The sequence below is a fragment of the Clinocottus analis genome, unplaced genomic scaffold (assembly GCF_023055335.1).
Source record: "Clinocottus analis isolate CAN_PGR_092001 unplaced genomic scaffold, fCliAna1.0.p SCAF_9, whole genome shotgun sequence".
NCBI lineage: Eukaryota > Metazoa > Chordata > Actinopteri > Perciformes > Cottidae > Clinocottus > Clinocottus analis.
This window is the reverse complement of record NW_027176251.1, coordinates 7,680,914-7,704,137: the sequence shown is the minus strand read 5'-3', so window position 1 is coordinate 7,704,137 and position 23,224 is coordinate 7,680,914. Positions and strand designations below refer to the sequence as shown.

Below are 23,224 nucleotides of genomic sequence, written 5' to 3'. Positions count from 1 at the left end.
ACAGTATTTGCATCATTAAACAACATGTTCCCTTACCGTGACCGGTTCAGCACTCTGGGTATTGTAGTATTGGTCCTGCAAAGGTTGGTTCTCGGCCACCGGAACATTATTTGTCTTCGGCTGCTGAGGACGTCACACATCAGACAGAATATTTCAGGAGATATAATCAAACATGTTAACTTAACAATGTGTGGAACAGCTGACAATTGTCTGGCAAATACAATTGTTCCCGTGATAAGTATTTGTCGATTGTGACTCACTCTGCTGGCAGAGCTGCTGGTCTTCTTAGGGGGAGGGGGTTTGTACTTGGGAGGACCGCTGAAACACAAACAGCTGTCTGATGAGTCACACATATGTGAGATGAGCAACGTGGCATTTAAGCTAACGAGCCAGTTTGCAAACACACAGAACAGACAGACACGAAGCAAAAACAACAGCGAAGTGAACTGTAGTCATCCAACAGATACTCACTCATTGTGTTTCTTGTTACTGTGTTTGCGGTACATCGCTATGGCTGTTCCTATGATGGCCAGGAGTATAATGACTCCAATGATGGCTCCTATGATGCTGCCGGTCGTAGCACCCTTCCCTGGAAGACGAGTACCTTGAAACATAAGAGAAGGAGAAGGGAGAGAATACCGTTAGACAAGGTCAGAAGTGGACTGTCTTTAACTGGAGGGCACTGCATCTGTCCATTCCATATCATAGCCTTTCATTTCAGATATTATGGCATATATAACTCAATGGTTTACAACCTTTTGGCCTTGTGAACCCCCGAAATAAATCCATGTCCACCCTGAGCCTCTCATAACTCATATGTATTCATAAATTTAGTTCAGAGGTACTAGAAAAAGCAACAATCAAAGTAATATTTTTGACATTTGTGGAAATGCCATTCCTATCTCTCCTTCCGAGTTTGATGGGCGTCTCAGCCGAAGTAAGGAGGGATAAAGGGTCGGCACAATGCAGGATTATGTCTGTACCAATTTGCTATGTTTGTATATGTGTGTACGAGTTTATATAATGCCACATTTCTTAAATCACAAAAATGAAAGTCAACACTCATATTGAAGTAAAGTCTGATAGAGTTAACTATTTTGTTAAGCCAAACTTTATTTCCTATTTCATTATTCATACTATGACCCCCCCACCCCCCCTCTTTATGAACCACTGATTAAACAAACAATAAGAAGTCATAACACTCATCTGCTGCAAAGCCTTCATCACCTCTACAACAGCATCCTGTAACGGCACATCCACCCAAATCACCAACAAACTACAACACATCCAGAGCGCAGCCGCCCTTTTACTCTGCCACTCCCATCAGTGCTTTATAACCTGAACCGCATCCCCCACACAGAGAAGAATCCAGATTAAGATTCTCCTCATCACATATAAAGCCCTTTCCAACCTCTTATGCACCGACACCAACCTCCTTACCCCACCTCTCTACTCCCTTGCTGCCTCCTCCCTCTGAAACTCTCAGAACATCAGACATTCTCCGTCTCACGACTTTTTAAACTGCACTTAAAATAAATCTATTCATATCTGCTTTTGACCTTGTTACAGAATGTATGTTTTTGTTTCTTACGGTTATGTAATCTCTCTTGTATATGTTGCTTTTACCGTTTCTGTTTATACCACGAAAAAGTGCCTTTGAGTACCTTTTAAAGCACTATACACACAAACTGTATTATTATACAATGCAAGACTGCATGCAAGATCAGTGAAGTTACTTTACACTGTCAGACCCACGACTATGGGTGGCCTCATAGCAAAGAGACTCAGCATCTCTGTGTGTGTGTGCTGGGGAAGCACAGAAAGGGTCTTGATTAGAGCATCGAGTCACACGGGTGATTAGGATGAACCAGAGGAATCATGCAGAGGTTCCACTAATGAACCACGACCACACTGAACATGAACACACACACACACACACACGCACACACACACACACACACAGTTGTGTGTGTATACTGAAGGTGCAACCCACCTCATTATCCCACCCCCACCCCAAAGTCCCAGGGGATTATGCTAATTAGGGGGCGTTAAAGGGCAGAGAGGATCTGAAGCTCATTTGATGAGAACAAACCCAGGTCCTAGTAATTGGAAGGGTCACGATTGAATGTTGTTAGTCCTCTAATTATAATTTTCCTCTAACAATAGACTAATTTGACTGTGTCCTCAAAATAATATTCATTCCTTCGCACATAAGGCCAAAATAGCATAAATCTCCCAATGATCATCTCTTTCTTTATTGCTCATTACAACAGAGCACATCCTCTTTTACTGCTGACCCTCACTACCTTTTATTTTCTTCTCATGTATGTTTTGTATTGTGCCAAGTAATTCCTGAAGTCTGTATTTGGAGGTCACACTGAAACAACTGCACAATACACTTTAAAAACAGGAATTTAGAAGTGAAAACATAGCAATTACAAAATAAAAGATGGCATTTAAAAATAAATCAAAGGGCATTGAATTTTTGACATCAAAAGCCCAATGTGCACCTTGAGAGCAGAGTAACAATTTAATAATGAAATGAAAGGGTTCCCTGGATATAACAAACAGAAAATCTTATTTTCATGGGGTGAACTGAGTTAATTGCATTGTTTGGAATTATTCTGTGTGGTACAAATAAGTTTCTTAGTTTTTTTGCCCCCAGCGCAAAACCAGCATGTGGTGCCCTCATTGCATCTAAAGTAGTTTTGTGCTTCTGGAGGGACACAAATGGAAAATCTGTTCAACTAAATGTTTTGAACTTAAATTACACACAATATACTATTAGCTGTATTTTGTGACTAGTTTAATTAATTACAAAGGATATGGTATACCTTTAGTTAATATCACATTGAAAAATGTCAGGATAGGAGAGGGGACTGAGATATCAGTACGAGATATGACACAATGTTTTCTTAGCTACAGATTAGCGTAATATTACCAACATATTTGCCTCTTAAAGTTGCTTTAGAGTAAATTGATACAATCTGTTCTAATAATCAACTTACAGGACTAAATATAATATATAAGGACTGTGGCGAAGATGTTACTGCGTCATGTTCTAAGTGACGATGGTTCAATTGTTTTCTGTTAGACGTAGAATGGACATGAAGGTCGACTTGCACGAAAAAACCCAGAAGAATAAAAGACCAGGATGAATTCAAAAGACCACACGCAAGAGACAAACTGGATGTGAAGTACTGGAGTGGGATAATACATTTTCAACTGTTCCAACTCAAAGTTCACATTGATCACATCACGTCTTATCATATAAACTCAAATATAAGTAATCTGCCACACGGTGGTGCTGTGTCGCTTTAAAAAGTGCTGAACAGCTACAGGGCACATTCAGTCCAAATGCAATACCTGCCTGATCTTTCCAGTGTTTGTGTTCCAGCTTCCTCATTCCAGTGCCGTGTCTGTTCATCATCACACCGCTCTCTACTCCATTTTAGCTCTCTGGATTGTTTTAAAACTCTATAGGAGGGCGCCCTTCCCCCCGCTTATCTCACAGGCGTCATTATCCGACCAAAGTCATTTTCACTCAGCAGGTTTCAGGTAGAAAGCTGGTCCTTTCTTGCCGATAACCACTGATAGAGAAGAGAGCGCTGCAGGAAAAGAGGCCAATTTTAAAGATAGAGGTGTATGAATGACTTGACTCGAGAGCGTGCCCTCTGTGTTGGCCCTGGACACCAGCCATGTTGTGCACTTATGAAACATCTCAGACAGAGGGAGAGTGTGTGTGTGTGTGTGTGTGTGTGTGTGTGTGTGTGGGTGTGTGTGTGTGTGTGTGTGTGTGTGTGTGCGTGTTTGCGTGTGTGTGCACTGTACTTCTGCTGGGCCTGTTTAAATCCCTGCAGCTCTTTGTCAAGGACATACACCCAGACAAGCACTTACCCACACATAGAGTACATTAAAGCCACATACATTTACAAATACAAAATGTTCACTTATATTCACGCACCCCCGACATTGTGTTTAAAAAGCAGCTGGTATCCTGGGCTGTATCCTCATCACTCTGACATATTTACACAAACACACTGGCGTGCAGCGTGACCTTTACCCTGCCGCCCTTCCTTCCCAGACAAACATGACACGCATACACAAAGACGTATTTACATACATATTCAAATACAAGAATAAACATAACAAGAGCACACAAAACAACGTCAAATGTATAGCAGGGAGCGGTTCTATATCTCCCATCTGACCGTGTGTTTTCTTTACACCGAATGAGCAGTTCAACAGTTCAAACTCAGTTAAAGGTCAGCTTCATTTCTGTAAGCCAATCGATGCAGTGACCATCAAGTCAGATACACACCTATCCCTTCCTATACATGAGCCCTCCATTGCTCACTACTGCTTGCACGGCCAAGCCAGTCAAGCATAGACCACCGCTCTCCCATGGGGCACAGAGACTGGGGGAGGATGGAGTGGGAGTGAAGGAAGAGGAGATATGCCTGGATGGTTGGCTAAGACTGAAATTACCACAGACTCACTTAAGCAAGTTGGAAATACCACCAGAATCTCTGGAGCTTTAGATGCATGACTGAATACTGACCACAGCTGTGCAGTCAGTGGCAAATGTTTCTTCTGATTTACCTTTGTTCTCTTTATTTCTGTCTCTAAATTAATTTAAGACAAGAGCGGCGGTGGGGGGGAGTCCAATCTGGAGACAAATCATGACTCCGTACAAAACTTGACACACATAGGCCACTGACGGGAATGCAGAAACGAGGAGGGAATACTCTGACAAAGACGATTCATTGAGAGATGAGTCAGGACGAAATGACGGGGTCCAACCAGTGGTGTCCAGGAGAGTGACATTGAGGAGAGAGGAGGTAAGGAGAGAGGAATCAAAAGAGAAAAAGCGGGTGAAGGAGCAGGGAGAGCCAAGCGAGATGGAGGCTGTGATTAAGATGTTGGCTTCAGATAAGTAGAGGGATTTCCCGGCTGCTGCCTGCAACTGGCTGATCACACACTGAGGAGATGAAGGAGAGAGCGGGAAGACAAAGATCACACATCCCTCTCTTTTCCACTCAATCCCATGTTCTCTCTTCCTGTGTGTTTACGCCTCTCTCTGAGGAGATTAAGGTTAACATGCTGGTCTATCCTCAGCATCCCCGCACAGGCCAGGCTTTTGCTCCATTTAACTCTGCCTCCTCCCCTCTCCTTCCACCCATCTCTCCTTCACTCCCATCATCCCTCTTTCCTGTCATCCCGCTCCATCGCCGGTGTAATTTGGGATTCACTTGTTTGGCCCCGTAATTCGACAGCACAAATCTGCAGCGTCTCCCTCTGCATCTCTTATCTCCTGTGCCTAACGAGTAGAGATAAGCCTGTTTTTATTACCCTCCCTGACCTCTTCCTCAAATCTGTACACACAGCCCCCCTCCCTCCCTCTCCACACACACACACACACACACACACACACACACTTAAAGCCAAAACAAACATCCATAAAATCTGAAATTGTTCATCTCTTTCAGGGTGATGTCGATCCATTGTGGAAAAGGTTGAGATACAGTGTATATGGTTGGTCTCGGCTTAAGAGATTAGCAGACCCTAGACTCACTGGAAAAAAAAAACAATCCTACTGTAGCTGATGATCAAACTCATTCCTAATGGGGTAGCTTGACTTTTTAGGGACAGTTGACCAAAATATCCAAAGCCTGAGGCGTCCTGTTGGCTCATTGGGCCGTAGCCTCGGCCATGTGGTGGAATTGCGTCCCGCTTACGAATCTTCCCGCGTGTCCTCTTCTCTTTTTTGCCTCTCACACATCTTTTAAGTCATTCTCCAGTATGCTTTTTAGCAAAGTGAGACATGTCTATTTAATTATATAAATCCACAACGTTTGATCACTCCACATTAACGTCTTTGGAGCAAGCACTTGATTTGGTATTCCCTTTTTCTTTGTTGTTTTTAAGATGTCAGTGGAAATTGGCAAGTTCCAGCAAAGGTTTGTTCTTAAAGCAAAGTTTGAACATAGACGAACTGCTTTCATCTGAAATACAAGCCTTTTGAACTCAGTGGAGACACAAGTTACAGTGCTACCCGGGATAGAAAAACACTACCACGGTCACAGCAGAGTGCCCGGAGATGAGATTAGGACCGAACGAATTGATGGCCTCTGAAAGAGATTAAGATAAAGAACAGTACATGTAATCTCATTGCTCACTAAGAGAAAAGAGGAATCCGACCCTTTAGATTCTAAGGTTAACTTGGTAAATCAAACACCCGGTCCATCCATTGACTCGTTCATTCAAGTTGAGCTGCGTCTGGCGTATCTGGTAATACAGTAACCCAACAATCTACTGGACAGAATGAAGTGAGCATAAATGGAGCCAGAAAAACAAAAGTTTAAAAAGAGGATGTGGCTAATCTGGTACATACATGAGCACTGACACTGCGTCTGGATGTACATACTGTGAGTGTGTGTGTGTGTGTATGTGCCTTTTGACATTTCAAAAAGCTGTGTGGCGGTAATGTGAAAACTCTGTATGGTGTGTGTGTGTGTGCTGCTGATGCTGCTCTCCCTCTCTGGGGAGACAGTGTGTTCCCTGCCACAGTGCATCAAAGCACACTCAGTTGCCTTGGGAGAAGGCAGGAACTCACTCTCCCTCTCTCTCCATCTCTTCCCCCTCTCCCAGCCTCCATCATCCCCTCCCTTCCATCTCCCTTTCTTTCTTGCTCTCTCTGACAAGGTCGCCGTTCGCCTCTTGCTGTCTGCCTCTAAATATTTACAGTCCACTTTACACTGGCACTGAGGTGGTCGACTGCAGCCAGCAGAGAAAGCTGTGTTGCATTAGCCAAATGTAGCTGTCCACTCAGGACATGAACGATCTGTTGTAATACAAGCAGCACTCTGGTGTTCTCACACACACACACACACACACACACACACACACACACACACACACACACACACACACACACCTACCTAGGTACAGCGAGCAGATACTTAACAGAAGAATAACAAGCGCTCAAAAAGCACAGGTCAGATTGTCATCACATTTAATGTTTAAACCTATTTTAGCACTTTTAAATATCAAACACATTAAGCTTATGATACATTACACCACTGTCTCAAAATTGAAGTGGCAATATTAAAATACTACATGTTGCATATTTAACTTATCATTTCTTGTATGACTGATTACATATACATTCTAGTATAACTCAGTATAATTGCAACAATATTAACACCAATTCAGTATTTTATTTTCCAATTGTTATGCTTTGATACATATACTTGAGATGGCCTCTGAATGTAAACCAAGGTCAACGTTTATAAAAAAGGTCTGATGACATCAGGAATGTCTGTAAAGTAGGTCTGTGTTTTAAATTCAATGAGTTTGTCAGCTAAAATCAGCTTAACAAACACAAAATACTGGTTTTTGATTCTCAATAATTACATATTGATAACGTAGCCCATAACATGATATGTAAAAGGGATACGACATTTTAAGACACTTCATGATCCATTTGTGTAAAGTTGATGAACATGTATAAAAAGAGCGGATCTCCATGGCACATACGGATAAGGTACACTTTCAATGTCGCCTGGGAAAAGATGAAAAGATGGAGATACCACTCGACTATGAAGCTCGAGTTGGGCTTAGAAGAATACTGGAAGACTGCACAATGGACAAGACTAAAGCTCAGTTATTAACATGAAGAATATCAGATTAAAGTAAATATAGTATGTAAAAACAATTAGGAGTTTTACAGTAAGTTATGATGTACTAATTTCTTCATTCACTGTTATTTCTTGTCCTCCCAGCACCTCTGTGCGTCGTCAGGTGGCTCTGGGAAGTCCCTGTGCTCGGTCAAGTAACTCCCAGCAAAATGACGTAACATTTGTGTTTCACAACAGATTAAACAAACTAGATGTGACGTTGTAATTATTGTAGCTTCAGATGGATGTTTTGAGGTTGGAGAGAGCCAGACATGCCGCCTCCCTCCTGCTTCTCTATGATAAGATAAGCTATTCACATCTTGGCTCTGTGGCTCCATACTTGGGGTACTGGGAATCTGTTTGATCTCCTCTTCTAAGTTTCCGCAAAAAAAAAACCCGAATATGCATATTTCTCAAAATGTCAAACTGTTTCTGAGCAAAGGGCTTTTCGAATAGCAGCAGGTGTCCTATATTATCAAGAAGTGTAACACACAAGAAAATGTGTTTGTACGTAAACCTGAAAATAATAATTATGGCGGACTCTTGGATGTAATTACAGATTATAATTAACTACCAGCTAACCTACCCACCCAGGGGGACATACACACAGTGTGTGTTGCAATCTGAGAATATTCAGCCATAGTTTACCTCTCAATGCCTTTAGGCTTCTCATCCATCATCTCTCCCTGCTTTTTCCCGCTTTCCTCACCCTTCACCTCCCCCACAACACGCTCTCCTCCTCTACCAGTGTCACTGCGGCCTTGAGGCCAGGCAGTCAGGAGCAGCTGGTATGTTTACCTGCCCTCCTAACCTCTGGCTAAAAGGGACTCTCACCTCATTACCTCACCACTCAGCCACACATACAATCTCAAACTCCGCTATCCTCTTAGATTTCTGCCCTATAGCGGGGGATGCTACACTGTAATAGCCTCCGTGTACCGTAATATATTCAGCCGCCTGCTGTGCAGAGACGTTAGATATAATGAGTGGGGGAAAAAGTGACGACTAGGACTTGGCTACCGCTACTTTCCTCCCTCTTTCTCTCGAAGCCAGTTCGCTCATCTCCAACTCTCGCCGCCTCACATGAGAGTGCTCTTCATGTCGCCCTCCTACCAAGTTCCTCACACAGACTGCCGGAAAGGAAACAAGGCACAGAGGAAGAGACAGGGGTGGTGAAGAAGGGAAGAGATTGTAGAACATATAGGAAAGAACATAGAACTGAGAGAATAGGAGATTCAAGCTGGATGGTGGCGCGACGTAAGGAGAAATAGAGAACGTGTAGGGGGGAAATAAATTGGAGAAAAAGTATGTGTGGCAAAAAAAGAGAAAAGCTCCACTCTTTCAGCTTGATAACTTAAAATGAATGATCCTCATTCAGAATTTGTGTTTTTTGGGAGGGGGTTGGGATAATGATTTCCTTTCAAGGGTTGTTTACTATGTTTGTACCTGCTGTACTGTTGACCGCAAAGTGGGCTGCCTGAAAGAGTCTCGCATGGAGGGTCCTGAGCGCGACGCAGCAGTAATAGGCCCATCTCTCCGTCAAACTGCCTCTCATCAACTACTGATTAATGACACAGAGCAATAATGGCCCTGCATGCTCGCCTCATTCATTCACTTTACTCTTCATCCCATGCCCCAGGAGAGAAACCACAACAATGCAGTCTGTCAAAACACCTAAGAACTACACTCTCGCTGCACTCCAATTCAAACCCTCATTAAGAAAGACGTTTCCGCCATTGCCATTCAGTTATGCATTGCCACTAGGAGCGGGCGGGGACAATAGAATACAGGAGAGACGGGAAGATGGAGAAGACAGCATTCAGAGTTCAATTTATATGTACGGGAATAAAGAATGGTTTCATCAGTGGTTAAATGTGGTTGATTGGCTGCTTGGCGTAGAGTGCTAGTGATTTATGCATTGGTTAAAAGGATGCAACCTGTATTCTGGGGCAGGATGCACATACACACACTCACATAAACATATCACTTCAAACCAATCTGTGGGAATCAAAACTGACTGTTGTTGGCATCCACCAATGTGTGCCGAAGTTCATCATTGTGTCGGTTGTACAGTTCTGTCAACACACTATACTCTACTACTATACTATACTAGTGTCTTGAAAATGCAAACAAAGACAAACCCAAATGGAAGCATGAATGCTGACACACGCGCACACACACACACACGCACACACGTGTCACGGACAAGCAGAAAAGCTCAAGTGCACACAGATCAACATCGAAACGGAGGCGCCTTTCTAATGCATGGGAACAGATGCAGATACTCCCATCTATGGACATGCTTCAGCTCTCACATGTCACGCATGAAAGATTGCAAACGGCCGAACATACATCAAACGACATTACAACAAGTAGCCGCCGCTTAAAAACCCTCTCAACATCAGTATTGAATAGATCTACTTTCTCATTACCCACCGTGTGTTGAATGCTATGAAGGCAGAGCAATCGGTGTCATTGTTCCAAAGCCAAACTAGTTGCTGGTTACTTTATTGAAAAGGCTCTTTAACGCACTATTTATCTAGATATTCAGATATTACCAAACTCCTCCACCTCCCATTTTTGCTTGTTTAGATGCTCCTGCCCTCCTGTCTAAGCGGGGGGCTTCTGTGCATCAGTAAGTGTGTTTGTTTTATGTTCAGTGTTAGAGAATGTGTTGGGTAATCAATAGTGTTTTAGTGAAGGACACTTTGGAGAAGATTGGAGCCCAAATCCAAGCCAGCATGAAAGACAACATGACACAAACACTTGCTACTTGACCTGAAGGGGCTCAGTGTGACATCTACCCTGACTGTTGCCAAAAGGGCGCACGCACGCACGCACACACACACGCACACACACACACACACACACACACACACACACACACACACACACACACACACACACACACACACACACACACACACACACACACACACACACACACACACACACACACACACACACACACACACGTATCTTCAAATACAGTTAAAAACATTTACACACTGCTACATCAAAGCAGGCAAACTAATGAGTTATTGAGCGCTGAGTGTCTGTGTGTGTTATGTGTGTGCGTTCGCACACACACACACATAACACACACACACACCATCAATTGCAATGCATTCATTCCACCCATAAAGAACGTGACCAGCGTCCTCGCCACAACTGGGCTATAATGCCAAGTGTGTGTACGTGGGCATGCCTGCCTATTTGTGTGTGTGTCTGCATGCATGCGCTGGGCTCACTGTGTGTACACAAGTCATTATTAGAGGTTTAGTGTGTGCTCACCAGTCAGTCAGGCTCCAGTCAGAGGAGTCAGCTTAGGGGCTCATAGCAGCTCCCTTAGGAGACACTAAATACCATCAGCCGTTTAAATCCATCCATGACCATTTTAAATATGCAGCACACACTCACTCCATTTTTAATAAGGGCTCTGAGCAAGACAGAGGGAGAAAAAAAGGAGAAGAGACAGAGAGAGCGAGAGAGAAAAGTAGAGGGCAGACGGAGGGAGAGGGAGAAATGTGAGGGGAAAGGAGGAGAGCAGAGTCTGTTGCATTGATTTCTTGGCAGTTTGGCACCGGCCCTGATTCGCCTGGAAAAGCCACAGATGTGTCAGAGCCAGTTAGGCATGCCAGAAGAGAGGGAGCACAAGTGTACACACACACACACACACACACACACACACACACACACACACACACACACACACACCTCAGTCACTTGCTTGTACACACAGCTCATGTGCAAACAACATATACACACACACAAAATGCTCATAGAGCGTATACACATAGTGCACTTAAAGTCTCTGCGAGAGTGTGTAGATTACAAAAGCACCTGTGAGAAAGGAGCAAGTAAAAGCTGGCGATGATGCAAGAGGTGTTGATGCCTTTCTGAGGGAAAACCAGGCGTTTCTCTGAAGGCAGAGTCAAAAATAGATACTATTACACACACCTCGATGGGCAGTAAATGTATCCTTAATCCCTGGCTTAAGTTAGCTCAAAAACCTGTCTGCTCTCCTCAGCTTTCAGAGCACACCTCACTGTGTGCGGGTGCATGCACAGCCCAGCGGAACAGCAGGGAGCAGTCGGATGTACATTTTGATCTGACGGCGGATGAGACGTTAGGATCAAAGTCGGGGACTGGAGAGAATCAACTGATCTTAGAACTGAATCCGTGAGCAACCTCCAGACAGACTACCTGATTAGATAGGTATTTGTGGCCTATATCCAGCACAAAAAGTGGAGGGAATATTGATGATAAAGCCTGAGGCAGAATTATATCTAGGTCCTCTTAATGCGCCGAATGGTACAAACTAATGTCAAGTTTAAGGGTTTGATTTCCTTCGGGGTCATCTGCGCTACTGTAATGAGATTCCATCAAATCTTTGTTCGATTAAGTAATACAAAAGAGAAATATTTAAGTGAATCATACATATTTGTTTTATTGATAAGAACAAAGCAACATTTCATATGATTCATTCATATAAAATAAAAATGCAGCTGTAAATTGATTAGTTGTCTCGCAGACAGAAATCCACCTCCTATACAATATGCAACCTCTTACCGCTTCTCAGATGGACGTTTGTATTGCTCGTTAATGTTTTTGTTTTTATGTTTATCATATTATGTCTTTTTATATTTACTATTTCTTTCTTTCTTTTATGGAGCCTCCCGGCAAAAGCATTTATAACTTGAGTGACTATAAAATCCTTGAATCACAAATCTGTTATTAAGAAATAGAAGTGCCACGAATGAACATTTATGAACTACTTTGCTTTTTCACTGCCTATTGAGTTAGTGAATGAACAGGCAGGTGTATGCTGCACCTGGGTGCACAACACTTAACACCACTTCACTACATCCTATGTCAACAGCATTCACAGCAGGAATGATGTCATCGTCGGTATAATAGAACAGTGGCTCACCTAACACCATTTCCTGCCACACACACACACACACCCACACGCGCACACACCATTTCATTTAGCTGACGCTTTCATCCAAAGCGACTTACACGTTTGCTCTTTACACCACAGACACAGCAACGGGGAGCAATTCAGGGTTAAGTGTCTTCCTCAAGGACACAACGACAAGGACGAGCAGAGCCGGGGCTCGAACAACTGAGCCACAGTCGCCCTAACACACAACCACCCACCCACCCACACCTCCAGGTGACAGGTGTGTCACCGCAGTATTGCTGCAACCTGGAGATCACACAACAGACTGATTAGCCGGTTAGTCAGCTAGCCGGCTGACTCACTGAGTGAGAGGACAGGATCTCACTCACGGTCACGCTGGCCGCACCGTGTAAACGTGGGTCTATTCTTACAACAAGAGAAGGGTGAATGTGTCACTCAGTTCAAACAGGGTTTGATGTGGAGATGCTTAGACTCATAAACGATGGAGATTAGACACGCTGTGTTTATCACCCTCAGATCCACAGACGAGACCGGTTCCGAGACCTCCGTTCTTTCGGCTGTCAGTAAACACACAATAGGGCAGTCAAACTTTTTTTTACGCGCCACTCTGGAATGTTAATCACCACAGAAACCCATTATCTTCACATCCTCTCGTTTCCTCCCCCCCTCCATTTGTCTCCTTCTCCTTTTAAAACCTGACAAACTCATTGCTCGTTACTAGAAAGTACCATTGTTTCATTGAGCGCACATGTAGAGGGAGACAGAGACATGAGGCGGAGGAGATAAGAGGAGGCGCAGCAGAGGGGAGGCCTGCCTGACTGCTGACATAAATTGGGGATCATAAAAAGTGTCGTCCCAGAATTAATCTGCGAAGAATGAATAAAGTGAAGTACCGTGGGGAGGTTTGTGTGTGTGTGTGTGTGTGTGTGTGTGTGTGTGTGTGTGTGTGTGTGTGTGTGTGTGTGTGTGTGTGTGTGTGTGTAGAGGGGGGGGGCTCAGTCTTGAATCCATAATGAAGAGACACAAGAATGGAAAGCAACATGAAACACATGACTTTCAAATCTATTCATGAAGCTTGATGATCTGGGTTCAAGCAGATGCATGTGGACATTTATTTTTCTGTGTTAATGAATGCACCAGAGCTATTGTATGTATGCTCTTTGTGTATACATGTGTGGATGGGTTGCCATGCCTCAGCTGTGGCTTACTCCTTGCCCCCTCTCTCTGCTGCAGCGCCTACAGGAAGTGCCACATACATCATGAATTTTATGCATAAGGCTGAATGTCAACACTGATGCATAATTTTTGCGGTAAAATGCTAAATGTCACCAAACACCAGGCTATGTTTCGACTGACGGTGGCCCTCGTGTCACCAGAGGAAGTGCTGGCAGCCAGAAGTCGCCACCACCAGCCGTCACAGCAGAAGTGAAGACTGTACGCAGCTGTGGCAGGAGTGGTGCAGTCGGCGACAAGGGAGATCGGGGACAAGGAGGGTAATGAAAGCAGATTTGAAGGAGAAGGGAGTGAGGCAAGTGCATTTCTTTTTACTCTCCCAACACAAATGAATTCGCAAAAGAAAAGAAACATTATCAGCCTCTGACACACTAAAGATTGTTTGGCTGCACTGTGCGTTTTTCTATGACTGACCCACGTGCGACAAAACGGTTCAACAAAGTATTAAAAGCTACGTTCACCCAAATTATAAAGAAACATTTTTTTCTCTTACTTGTGGAATCCAGCCAAATGAAACCAAAACGAAGAACGGTTTGGTTTTATTTCTGTTACATCTAATATTTCTGCAGCCATTTCTATGGAATTGTATCTATGAGTCCAGTATAGTATTAACATGTGATATGTATGTAGTACACTATCTGGATAATAAACTGAAACCCAGAAGCCTTTGCTTTTACACCAGGTATTGAATAAGCGTTCTCTGTATTAAGCCTGCATTGTGATTCGATCTCTACAATTTATTTGGAGGGAGAGTTGGACTTGTCAACAAACAATGACATGGATGGGCATAATTTCTTTTTGAAAGTTTTTTCAAGAGAGCTTAAGCTAACAGCAGCTCATATTAATGAGAACGGGTGGATAATGCTCTCAAGGATTGTGCTCCATTCATTCCTAAAGTGGCTCACTGGGTAAAAATACTAAAAAGTCTCTGCAGGCTTTTCGCACATTCTTTTTTTGCACATTAATGGGTTCAAATAAAGTAATCATGAGGGGCGTCTAGTCTGGACATCTTATTCAATAGAAAGGGGTTACATTGAAATACAAATAAAAATCTAATTATCTGCATGGCTGGATAGCACAAAAGGTATGCATTGTTATTGGGGTGAATTGAACCTTTGCCATTTTTTAATATGGCTTTTATTATAATTACTACTTCTTTATACTCATTACACCCAAGGGAAGAAAAAAATGCCCCCATCGCCCCACTTTATATTCATTTCCTGGAAACTTTACGTTATAGGGACGAAATTTTGTCCCCATAAGAAATGGCGAGCCCACACAATGTGACTGTGTAAACAGAAATATTCCCCAGCAACACACATGTACACACACACACACAAAAAGGGAATGTGAGGACAGCAGGAAGAGGCAACCGAGAGAAAATAAGTAGCCAGTGATGCAGTTACATGGCTTAAACTCTTCCTCCAAGGCAGAAGACCACCAGCTGAGCTCCCCAAATGAAAAGCTACACTATTAATATCTATGTGGAGAGCTGGCATCAAGTATTAACACATGCACCAAGACACACAGAAAGAGGGGAGTGTGTGTGAGCATACACAAAAGCAGCACCAACAACAACAACAACAGGCAGCAACAGTTACACAAAGAAGTTTGATGTTCTTGCATTTTAAAGTGCTAAGTTTGTGCTTCTGACCTTTAAGGTTGAAGGGGTGAGTAATGAGGAGAGCGACTCAACCAGGCCTGCCTGAGAGGCAGCTGAATGAAGGACACGTATGGAGGGATGGGTGAGAGAAAGAGGTGGAGAGAGAGAGAACGTAAGAAAGAAGAAATATGAAGGAACTGTCATCTCATTTTTCCTCTCCCCCCGGCTTTCCCAGCTGTTGTTCTCTTTCCCTCTCTCTTTCAATCACGTCTAATTGTCAGTCATCCCTCCATTCCCCCGAACCACTTGTGCTGTCCTCCCCTCACTCGCTTGCTCTCTCCCTCCTCTTCTTTCTCTCTCTTTTCCTCCATCCACACAAATGACTCAGTGAAACAGGTCAAGTGTTACAAAATTCCCCCTGCAGCTCAACCTGCCTAATACAACGTCTGGCTCATTGCACCAAGACAAGTAATACGCTGCCTACTCACTGAGAGGGAGGGACACACACACACACACACACACACACACACACACACACACACACACACACACACACACACACACACACACACACACACACACACACACACACACACACACAATTCAAGCCCATAAAATGCCTACACAATTAAATGTATCCATCATACAAGCATGCTAACTCACACCATTAAACAAATCATCATCTAATTATTAACCTCAAACATCCCAAAACATTGCTTAGTTCCCTTGTAAATCCAGGTTAATGTTACTGAACTGAGGATTTACATCTCATATGATAGCAAACAGAACATCAAGGCATCACTTTGGGCTTTTGTAAGTTGTGAAATGCATTGTTTCCAACATATATCAAAACAATTGCCCATCACAGCCCAACATGTATCCATTCTACAGAAATTAGTAGTAGTAAAGCTAGTATAAAAATTAGGAAGAAGACATATTCAAGCCCACGCTGCCTCTCTCTCTCTCTCTAACGCTCCCACCAATCCACTAATGAAAAGCAATTTGGTGACAGAGAGCCCTGGAGCAACTGAGTGAAAGTGGTATTAAGAAGAGGGCAGCAGAGTAAAGGGCCTTAAAATAGGATAAATGACCGGGAAGAACTAAGGCCAACAGACACACACACACACACACACACACACACACACACACACACACACACACACACACACACTTGCCTTTTAACACACAACATGATAAACCTGGTCCTCGAGAGTACAGCATTATGCAAGTGTGTTTGCACAGCAGGCAGAGTGTTGTGATATAGAAATGTAACAGCTCCATATATCAGGAAGGTGGAGGCCTACAGAGGATAAACGACCTGCAAGCAGTACCTGGACAGTGTGTGTAATACACAGATAAATAACTGGGAGCCATATGATGACACACCGACTCCCAGAGAGAGCATGTAAACCACTGCACAAACAAGACGATAAAGAGACCAGTAACATTCAAGCGGCGCACACGCGTGTTTCTAAGAGTTTTGTTTGTCTGAATACCTGGGGAACGACAGTCGTTTGGGAGGGTAATGACTTAGGAAAACTGAAATGTACTGGAACATAAATTAATCAAAATGTGAGACCTGCATTCATGCACTCTGGGAGAGCTCGGCACTATCTATTTTTGCTGTTCGTACCCCGCTGTTTGCGCACAACAAAGAAGTTCCAGCTATTACACACAGAGAACAGAGCATAAATCTGCATCGCTGAAGGCTGGTCAGATCAGAAGTTTGTGGCTGAGATGAACCAGTTATTACCGTCGAGGTGATAAAGAGCACGTCCACGTTTGTGAGGGCGATAATCGGCCCTGTGTTTATAAACATTTCACGTAGAGCTCCTGAGATGCCAAATGCCAAATTTCAATAACATTTAATTTCCTCCTCCAAGATAAGACCTTTTGTCCGTGCAAGACTATTTTATTCTATCGCCGCCCTAAGCCGACAGCTAAACGACCAGCCGATGGTGCAGCGTGGCTGTGCTTCGCATGGCAATGCCGAGCTATTTTCTCAAACTCTGCCTTTCTCCCATTATACACTGAAGTGCACTCTTCAACTGTGAATCAGAGCCGCTACCCGTGATGCCTCGGCTGTGGGGGTTGAGTGACGGGTGGCGTTGAAAATCATTGACGGCGATTGAGGAGAGGAGGTATTAACAAGGGGCTAAAAGCATGCAGGAGACCCCTAGTAGGTGTGGCCCTGTGGTCACAGATCAACACAGTGGGTTTACACGAGGCACACAAAACACACATGTAAACACATTCAGAGAAGTAAATGACGGCGTCTGAGAATCAACACTGTCTGACCTAATAGCTCGGAGCGGTTTGATTTTGTGCGTACAGACTTCTGTTTCTTAGGGCCATAATTAATGAGTCAAATCAATAATGTCACTCCCTTTTAAAATGATGCCTGTGGGTTCAATAGCAAGTGATTTGAGATGTGTTGGAAGTGAGAAAAGAGGAATGATTAGAGATGATTTTATACCCCAGGACAAGTTGGACAGCATTGGACATGCACACGCATACACGCACACACCTTTAACATTTAGTCTGCAGCAGTATATGCGAAGACAGGAACATCAGAGACGATGGGGGGCAGAAGAAGTGATTACAGGAAAAGAGATGTGGAGATAAGATGACAGACAGATGAATGGGAAAGAAGTTTGTGGGTATAAAGGAGGAGCTGAGACATGCACATGAGCAGACAAGACACACGTACAAACACACATTCACACACACACAATTTTGTGAAGTCCTGACAGTTCCCTCCTCACTACAGATGTTATTTAATGTCAAGCAAAGAAAGCAGTGAAGACTTTAACCGCACAGGGAACCAATGCAGATATCTTCACTCGGCCATACACTGCTGTATGTCACGGCAGACAAAGGAAATACATCAATTTAAATAGAGCTGCGTAAAGATTCACTGTTATTGTATATCAACATTCAGTGGAATGATAATTTAAATTAGAGGTTACATTTGAGCATGAATAACAAATGCATTGCATTATTTAAAGTGTTTCATTGTATGTGTGAGCAGTAAACACTATACAATATGAAATATAGGTAATAGAAATGGAATATAGCATATCATATAAAAATACATTATGAGACAGTTTATTCCATAAACAGGGATTTTTTAATGTGAAACTTTGCCTTTATTTCTTAAAGGGAAATATTTATATTCAAATTAGGATTTCAGCCATTTTGCCCTAAATACATACACAATCGACTCATGTTAATATAATAGCATGGGTCAGGATATAATTTTGTTCTGATGCGGTTTCAAGATATTTTATGAGGGGGAGAAAAAAAGTAAAGAGCAGCACAAACATTAGTTGTTCAACAGCAATCATTTGTGAACATTTGTGATAAACTCCCACACAGAAACATTTGCATGCACTTTCTGTACCGTCAGGCAGGCAAACATCTGCACAGCAGTTACACGCACAAATGAACGTGAACACAATCATCCACAATTTACTTTGGACCTCGCAGTCCCCAGCAGATCAACTCAAGTCCCTAAGACCAAATATTTGCAGACATATTTAGTTTTTATCTCCATATTCATCTCCCATTCTGTATGTTTATATCTGAGGCTATGCAGACGTGCATGTGCCGGTGCGTGCACATACTTTGTAAGAGCTGCCTGTTGAGACGGTGAATTAAACAGCAAGTGCATTTGATCTGCAAAGCACCCCTGGGCAAATACGCACAAAATGAGACAAACCCGCACACACGCACAGAGGCTTGCATAGAGCATCAAAATCATTTCCGTCACAGAGTCTATTCTTAGGAGCAGAAACAAACCATTCTTTCCCTGATATAAATCTCTTTTATTCATACCCACACAGTCACGCTCATAAACATACACACACAGACACGTGCACACTTAGCTCAAAGCTACACTCCCTGGTGGTCATAACGCATTCACATAATGTTCTTTGTTTTCTCTTTTCTAGAACAGGATTTGTTCCAGGTAAGTCACAGTAGAAAGACCTTTTGGGGCTTATTTAACTCGCAAACACGCATGCAATCGCGCCGCAACTTCCATCTGGTGATGGTGGGTGTTTGTGCAGGTGTGTTGAGGTCAGCGGTGTTCAAAGCTTCTTTTCCCATCTCCCTCTCTGCCTCACATTCGCACAAACAATCTGATCTGTGAGAAACTAAAACAACACAGCTGCAACAACTCAGCCCTCACGGTCCTCCTCCTTACAGTCAGCCCTCTTGCACTCCATCTTTAATCAAGCGTCTCCTCCCTTTCTCTGTTCGGGTTTTTGCCCTTTTGCTCTCTCTGTCCACAGACTCCTTTTGGTTTTCCCTTTTATTCAGTCTTTCATTAGTCACTGTTAAGATATCTATCTATCTATATCTATATCTATATATATATATATCTATATATATATATATATATATATATATATATATATATATATATATATATATATATATATATATATATATGCCGGCCAGTTCTATGAAGCTACCAATACACAAGGCTTCAGCTCTCAGTCCTAAACCCCATTTCCCTCTTATCACACCATCACTCCTTATATGCCCTCCCTCCAACTACCTCCCTCGCGCTATCCTGCTCTTCCTGCCCTTCTCTGCCCTCCCAGCAGTCGAGCCGAGCATGTGAGGGAGACGTGTCTCATCCGCCCAACAATGCACTGCAGCCAACCAGTTACCTCCAGCCCTGTCAGCACGGGACAGGAAGAGTAAACACCCAAGCCCCTCTAGGGGAAACAGGAGCATCCACTTCCCCCGTCTGTCTGCCCGGGTGTGTATTTATGTGTGTGTGCGTGTGCGTGTGTGTATGTGTATGTGTGTCCGTCTGTAGGAGACGCATATCTGAACAAAACCGACTGACCAGAAGCCAGAAGATCGGATGTTATCGTTTATCGCTTGAGGAAGAGGAATGATACGATTTCCAATGTCCTGAGATTATTTACAAATGTAACTTCCTCTGCACTTTGCTTTCACCTTGCTGAACATGATAACAATACTCTGTTCGACCGAAGAAATACATTTTCCAGTCTGGTACTTTTAAAGCTCCGTCTCATATTAAAAGAAATGTGTTCATTCTTTCGACAGGAAGGTCCTTGTGACATTTTAGTTGTAATTGATTGCGTCAAAGTCAAACAGGCTCTCCATTCTTTGACAGATATTTTATTTATTTAATAAAAGAAATTTAAGGTGTGGAAGAACTATTTTTTTTACCTGCATTGCATTAACATCTAAAAGTTAACAAGGGTAATGTTTGTTTCCAGAGCACACAGTGGGCCTTCCTGCCAATCACCCAACAACAAACTCCTAAAAAAAAAAAAAAAGGAGGACATCATATCTCACTAACAAAAAACTTTCCAACAGCACTGCCTGTGCCACTGAAAAGTACTTCGCTTCACTTTCACAAACAACCATAATCGAAAACCAAATTGGTCTTTTTCTGACTCCCATACTGTCTTCAAGGCCACATTTGTAACGAACTGGCTAAGACAGTTTGACATTGAAAAAGGACTGATCTGAATTCCATTCCAATATAAAAACAAAAAGAGTAAAAGCAATACATGGTTGTGTGGAATACAGCAGCCAAAGCGTATTCGCACTAGAGACTGAAAATGATTAGAACAGTAACACAATAACGTTCATGCTGAGACTTTGTCCAACAATTATGAGGTTTAAGCACCGACATCTTTTATTTGAGGGTGTTTATCGTCACATCAGAAGAACCACGCAGGTAGCAATTCTTAGCCATGCTGGTCGGCCCACCACTTTGATCCAAACTGAAGTCTCAACCAACACTGGATGGATTCCCTAGAATAGATCATGCTCCCCAGATGATTCCTTCAGTTTTCGTCTATGACCACCATGTTGTTCATGGTTTTGATGAAATGTTTCAACAAGGAAACAAAGAAATTGTATCAAAGGATTTCCAGTGACACTTTCCATGATGACCATGTCAATCATTTTGTATAAACATAGTAATAATGTGCTATGATCTGTTTTATAAAACTGTAAAATCATAGTCACAACGCATTTAACGATGACGCATAAGGTCAAGTATCATAATACTTCATAATTGCCGTCTGCTACACTAAAGTAGAAGTTCATTTTATGTGTTGTGTGTTGGTGCATACATTTATTTTACTTAAAAGCAAGCAATAACCACTTAGGGTAACTTGTGACACTATATTGTACTTTAACAGTGATAGTAATGCAGTATAACAATTATAATGTATTGAAGTGATGGGAATTATAATACACTGATCCTTGTAAAAATAAATGACCAGATATTAAGATACTTGACCCTACAAGTCACTATACATTTATTTTTGAACTATGTCTGATATAAAGCTTTAGCAATACTTATTGTAATTATTTTATTTGTTTTATTATAACTAACTATTCATATGTTTCTAATATGTGATACAGTTTTCATAGAAAGTTATGCCTTTTTGTCCTATGAAGATCATTTTCTTCTGCTTTCTTCTGACCAATTTGTTGCATTAAAAAAAAAGGTTTTAAACTTGAATTGTAATTTATGTTAATCTTAAAGATTTAATTCCGTGAATATATATTAATGTATTCTTGTTTTTCAAATGTATCTAATTAAACATTTATCAGATCGGTACTTGACATCGGCCGATCCGGATCACTAGATCTCTAAAGACGTGCAACAAACACACGTCCTCCAGCCAGGGCTCAAACAGTGGATGTTGTAATAGTTTTTATTTATTTAGTTGTATGATTTATTATGCAGTTCTTTGGTTCCAATAGTTTTGTTAAGATATGTTGTAAACCCTGCTTTTAAAAAAGTCATATATAAATAAAGTTATAGTAGTAATAATTCTGCTGACATCTCTCTCTCTCTCTCTCTCTCTCTCTCTCCTCTCTCTTCTCTCTCTCTCTCTCTCTCTCTCTCTCTCTCTCTCTCTCTCTCTCTCTCTCCTCTCTCTCTCTCTCCTCTCTCTCTCTCTCTCTCTCTCTCTCTCTCTCTCTCTCTCTCTCTCTCTCTCTCTCTCTCTCTCTCTCTCTCTCTCTCTCTCTCTCTCTCTGATGAAAAGAGTAGTTTGGTTTTTGTCGTAACGACCATTCCTTTCAGACTCGTGCACAAACTGACTAGAGAACATGGTAAACATACTGCTGAGATCACAATGTTAGCATTGCCAGTATGAGCCGTTAGTTTCTTACAGAGCTGCTGGTATAGATGTGGACTCTTGTAATACAGAACATAGGGAAAGAAAGCATTGGGACAAGTTAAGACTTTGAAATAGTTGTCTACGCCCACAGACATCAAAGGACACGTGTTATCTCTCCTTGTGATGTACTGTCTTTGAGGTACCTACTTCAGTGTCCTCTTCAGTAAATGAAACGCATGCTTGAACTGAGGTCAGATGACTGACTTGGCCAGAGAAGGACATTCCACAGTTTGGGCATAAAACTTAATTACCTTGTTTAATGCTCAGGATTATTGCTCTAAAACTGGAGGCGTGTGTACAATACTAAGAGCTATGAGCCAAATCCAATGTGCTGGAGTACAGAGACTAGATAATGAGAAACGTATCACTATCAGTTTAAAGATTAGCCACTTAAAAGTTACAGTGCTTGATACAAATATTCCAGTTAACAAGGCACACGCAGCTGGAAATTTGATAAATCACCACAGGCAAGAACAAGAAGAGCAGTCGCGTTTAAAACCAAGAAAAATATGCAGGAACCAACTTAAATAATTGAGGTCAGAGGCAGACACTTGCTTTAATCCCTTGAGAAGGACCAGTTCACCAAATCCAT

At 42.4% G+C, this 23,224-nt stretch overlaps 1 protein-coding gene across 1 annotated transcript in view; it reads right to left on the bottom strand.

Annotated features, from left to right (window-relative positions):
• Nucleotides 1-23,224, bottom strand: part of si:ch73-22o12.1 (nectin-2) — a 70,316-nt gene that overhangs the window by 2,585 nt on the left and 44,507 nt on the right. Inside the window, exons 7-9 of the mRNA XM_068569847.1 lie at nucleotides 472-604; nucleotides 261-318; nucleotides 37-123 (exon numbers count right to left, since the gene is read on the bottom strand). Coding sequence (XP_068425948.1) covers nucleotides 37-123; nucleotides 261-318; nucleotides 472-604 — 278 coding nt within the window. The remainder of the gene's footprint in view (nucleotides 1-36; nucleotides 124-260; nucleotides 319-471; nucleotides 605-23,224) is intronic.